Source organism: Cynara cardunculus, unplaced genomic scaffold (genome assembly GCF_001531365.2).
Source record: "Cynara cardunculus var. scolymus isolate 2C unplaced genomic scaffold, CcrdV1 Un_Scaffold_5884, whole genome shotgun sequence".
Lineage (NCBI taxonomy): Eukaryota > Viridiplantae > Streptophyta > Magnoliopsida > Asterales > Asteraceae > Cynara > Cynara cardunculus.
In genome coordinates, this window is record NW_020202646.1 from 25,247 (window position 1) to 30,492 (window position 5,246).

Below are 5,246 nucleotides of genomic sequence, written 5' to 3' on the forward strand. Positions count from 1 at the left end.
GACAGAGGCTCTGCGTGAGAGCTCTGTGTCAAGTTATGTTAGACAGAGGCTCTGCATGAGAGCTCTGTGTCAAGTTATGTTAGACAGAGGCTCTGTATGAGAGTTATGTATCAAGTTGTTTTAGACAGAAGCTCTGGAGGAGGGACCACAGAGGGGCTCTGGTCCTTGGTACCGAATTATTTCCTAAGGCTCGACCGCATAGGCTCTGGTCAATACCACATATGCTCTGGTCGTGAGACCAGAAGCTCTGTGAAAGAGACCACAGAAGGGCTCCAGCCCTTGGTGATTGTATTATTTTCTTATGATTTGGAACCAGAGGCTCTGTATTATTTATGTACTATTCGCTACTATAAATTGTAGGTTACCAGTCAGCGCCGTTAACTAAGCAATCAACGCTATCAGGTGAGTCTTCATGAGACTTACAATGGGATGCATACCTATGTATACATTATTTTCAAGCACGATACGATTTATATGATGATGGTACAAATACATGATGTTTCAGTGTACATACATGTTATGTTCTACATGTATGACGTTTTATAATCAGTTGCATGCTACGTGTTTAATTATGTTTCAAATAACTCTAGCATACTTTTCCATATTAAAGTTTGATGATTTAAGGGTGGGCATTTGACTAATAAGTCACAACCAGTATAAAACACTACCCGGACAAGTGGGTGATCAATCGAGAATGAACTATCAACCCAGGGCGTGTTGGTGACTAAATGACCCATTCTAGACAGATAAATTATGAGATCTCATTTCTTTCAGTGTTGCATGTTTTCAGAAATTGCATGCTACTTGTTACAAGGTTTACAAGTTGAAATATATGATGTACCATGTTTTTATACACGAAAACCATGAACTCACTGAGCTTTATAAGCTAACTATAGTATGCATCTCAGGCCCAGGTAGTTCGAGGACGGATAAAGGCAAAGGACATGCTTAGAGCATTGCKTWTTATCATTTCATTTTAGTCTTTTGTCTAAGATGTGYTGTAATGATTTTCTTTTTGTAACTTAACCCCAAGAGAAGGTGAGTTTGAACTTCAGTTAAGATTTTGATGATTCAAAGACTTCCGCTGTAATAGTTTAAATGATTTAAATTTAGCCATTACTTTGGTGTATTTATTAAGGAAAGGTTTCAGTTTACGTAACATCTCTCTTGATGAAAATGAGGGTGTTACAAGTTGGTATCAAAGTCTTAGTTTAAGGTAATTAGGCTAAAACTTACTTAGCTTAAGCTTAAACTGGGAAGATTGTTAGAGTTTTAGTTTTAGGCAAATAGGATGAGATTTGCTTAGCCTAAGCTTAAACTGAAAGGATTATTAGAAGCACATGTTTATTGTGTATTGGTGCGCTTAGCATGCGATTAAGTTTGATCCTACGTCACTACTCGAGTTAGTGTTCCTTTTTATTTGTAGGAGACATGGTTTGCACTATTCACACCAGGGCTATCAGACGCGGACGCGGACGCGGATACGGAACCCGTAGGACGCCTTACGGGCTAGGACCGAATAGAGGGTCGATTGGCAGTCACCGCCCCARCACCGGACAGGTTCCCGGTACCCGGTCCGGAAGCGATAGTCCGGCCCACACTGGTGAAGTGTCATCACGCGAGCCTATCAGGCAAGGGACCACGCTCGAACCTTCGGTGGACTACACGCCCCGCACACCGACACGTGAGGACATGATGGAGACTATAGAGACCCTGGAGGGCGAGAACACAAGACTAAAGGAGAGGTTGACCCGAACTTTAGGTGACAATACTAGACTAAATGAATGGCTGGGAAATCTTCAGCGGGCACATGTCGATCAAGGAGAAGCCCTAGTCAAACTAATTGAAGAGAATGCAGATTTGTCGGACCAGTGTCATGCCCTGATTTTGGATAAGGTTGTACTCGAGCAAGAACGAAGAATTGTTGCTCGCCCCGTAGGCACCAGAATCAGGGACAGGGTTCGCTTCTATAAGAGAGTAACCATTGACTATGCTGGCGTAGTCAAGGGCTGTCTCTCCAACTAGGTTCGATGCATCATAAATGGCCCAAGGGCTAGTATATTGGTTCCTCCGGGATACGTTGCCAACTATGCTTAAAGAAATGCTGGGTGACAGACTTAAGGATAATGAAGGTGGGGAGGAAGGAAGCGTTCGACACGAGAACACTCAAGTCCCTGAAAGGAAGGAAGTGTCCAATAAAGAGAAGGTGGAGTCGCTCATCATTGAGAAAACCGAGTTGACTGCAAGGGAGAGAGGATGCAGTTTTAAAACATTCAAAGGCACCGGGCCAAAGGAATTTAAAGGAATAGAGGGCCCAGTTGGCCTAATGAACTGGGTAGCCAAAATGCAGAGCTGCTTCAAAATTTGTAGATGCGCGGAAGATCAAAAGGTGACTTATGCTGCTACAACCTTTGTGGACTATGCGTTGCATTGGTGGGAGTCTGAATGTGCAATCAGAGGTGATGAGGATATTGCTGCCATGACTTGGGAGCAAATGAAAAAGACGATGATGGATAAGTACTGCTCGCAAACGGAGGTGAACAAGCTAGAATCTGAATTTCTGAGATTGAAGCAAGGATCGTTGTCAGTTCAAGAATATGTTAACGAATTTCTTGAAAAAGCGAGGTTCACCAGTTACTAGGTGGCTACCGAGGAGAGAAAGATAGATCATTTCAAGGACGGCCTAAGGATCGAAATCAAACGTTACGTGGTCATGACCAAGCCGACCACGTTTGTCCAAGTAGTAGAAATGGCAAAAGTAGCAGAAGAGAACAACGCTAGGGAGAACCATGATAGAAGGGATGCAAAGAGAAGATGGGAAGGATCGAACAAGTCCGACAAGAAGCCAAAATGCACTCCGACTTTGGCAAAAACACGAAGCGAGGGATTCTCTATTCCTCAATGTAACAAATGCAACAAGAGGCATAAGGGAGAGTGCAGAGCAGGGAGCCTGATGTGCTATAGATGTGACAGACCGGGGCACACCGCACGAGAGTGCTCGGAAGGAAGGACTTGTTACAAATGTGGGGCTACGGGACATTTGCGCCCTGACTGTCCAAAACATCGCAATGGTGCGACACCCCACGGGAAGACAGTGAACAACGGATTCGGGAAGAGAGCATAAAACAGGAAGGAACTGCCTAAGGGACACGGCCGAGCTTACAACATGACTTTGGAAGAGGCAAAGGAAACACCCGACGTCGTATCTGATATGTTCCCTATCAACAATATGTATGCACATGTGTTATTTGATTCGGGTGAAAATGGTAGTTTTGTGTCTACCACTTTCTACCACTAACTGAATAGTAGTGCCCGTAGGCTAGACAAAACCTATACTGTAGAAACAGCCGACGGTAGTCAGTGTAAGGTAGAAGAAGTATTCGATGAATGCACAATTGTTATAGACGGGAAGGAATTCCCCGTTAGGCTTATGCCGATGTGTTTAGGAGGTTTTGATGTAGTCTTGGGGATGGATTGGCTATCCAACAATCATGCGCAAATAGTATGCAATAAGAATATGATCAAGATTCAGACTCCGGAAGGAGAAACAATTAATGTTTACGGTGATCGAAAGAAGTGTTGCGTAGGGTTGATCAATGCAATTAAGCCAAATAGGTGTCTACGGAAGGGATGTGAAGCTTACTTGGCATACGCCATCGACGCCAAGCTCGAAAAGAAGACATAACAAGATGTTCCAGTGGTAAGGGACTACCCAGAAGTATTCCCGGATGATTTGCCAGGAATACCACCGGAACGTCAGGTAGAGTTCCGAATCGATTTGGTACCAGGTGCGGTACCGATCGCAAGGGCATCTTATCGGTTAGCCCCAACAGAAATGCAAGAGCTGATGAAGTAATTGCAGGAACTCTTAGATAAAGGATTTATAAGGCCAAGCTCGTCACCATGGGGAGCACCGATTTTATTCGTCAAGAAGAAAGACGGCACGATGAGGATGTGCATCGATTATCGGGAATTGAACAAAATCACGATAAAGAACAAATATCCATTGCCAAGGATCGACGACCTTTTCGATCAGTTGCAAGAAGCCAGCTGCTTCTCGAAAATTGATTTGAGATCAGGTTACCATCAGTTGAAGGTTCGAGAAGGAGACGTGTCGAAGACCACTTTTAGGACTCTATACGGACATTACGAATTTGTAGTAATGCCATTTGGATTGACAAACGCACCTGCAACGTTCATGGACTTAATGAATCGAGTCTGTGGACCGTATTTGGACCAATTTGTCATAGTCTTTATAGATGATATATTGATCTATTCTAAAAATAAGGAGGAGCATGAGCAACACTTAAGGTTGATCCTCGAACTGCTGGCAAAGGAACAATTGTATGCCAAGTTCTCAAAATGTGAGTTTTGGTTGCATGAGGTACAATTCCTCGGTCACGTAGTCAACGAGGAAGGAATCAAGGTGGACCCGGCTAAGATTGATGCAGTTATGAACTGGGAATCTCCAAGGTCAGTATCGAAGATCCGAAGTTTTCTAGGCCTAGCAAGGTATTACCGAAGGTTTATCCAAGATTTCTCCAAGATAGCAACGCCTTTGACGACACTGACGAAGAAGTCGGTTAGGTCTGATTGGGGTACGAAACAAGAGGAAGCATTTCAGACACTTAAGGAGAGACTAAGCACGGCACCGATTTTAGCACTACCGGAAGGAGTAAAAGATTTTGTCGTTTATAGCGATGCATCAAAGATGGGTTTAGGTTGTGTACTAATGCAGCGAGGCAAGGTCATTGCATATGCGTCTCGTCAGTTGAAAGAACACGAGAGGAAATACCCAACTCATGACATGGAATTAGCAGGCGTTGTCTTCGTGCTAAAAATCTGGAGATACTATTTGTACGGTACTGTAACACCCCCGTCCCGCATGGTCAAAGACGGGAGATGCCACAATTGGAATAAAACAAACATGTGCTATATAAAACAGAGCGGCTAATAATATTTACCAAAAGATAATTACATAACCACCAACGGAGATAACGTGTCTCAAAATACAGTCCCAAAATACCAGCATGTCTACATTAGTCATCAAAAGTTTAACAAAAAATACGACTTAATGAGTTATCTTCAATATTGTCATCTCCGTAGCTCTCATCCCAAAATTCCTGCTAAGTCATATACATGCCGAGGACAAGAAAATCTCGGCTGAGCTTAATGCTCAGTGAACGGATAATAATATAATAAAACAATGAATATGAGATAACAAGTTCAAAAACAATTGATAACGC

General features: G+C 43.2%; 1 protein-coding gene across 1 annotated transcript; it reads left to right on the plus strand.

The window, feature by feature from the left end:
• Nucleotides 1-2,749: 2,749 nt before the first annotated feature.
• Nucleotides 2,750-3,124, plus strand: LOC112504523 (DNA-binding protein HEXBP-like). Its single transcript, XM_025108463.1, has one exon. The coding sequence runs from the start codon at nucleotides 2,750-2,752 to the stop codon at nucleotides 3,122-3,124; it is 375 nt and encodes a 124-aa protein (XP_024964231.1).
• Nucleotides 3,125-5,246: the final 2,122 nt, after the last annotated feature.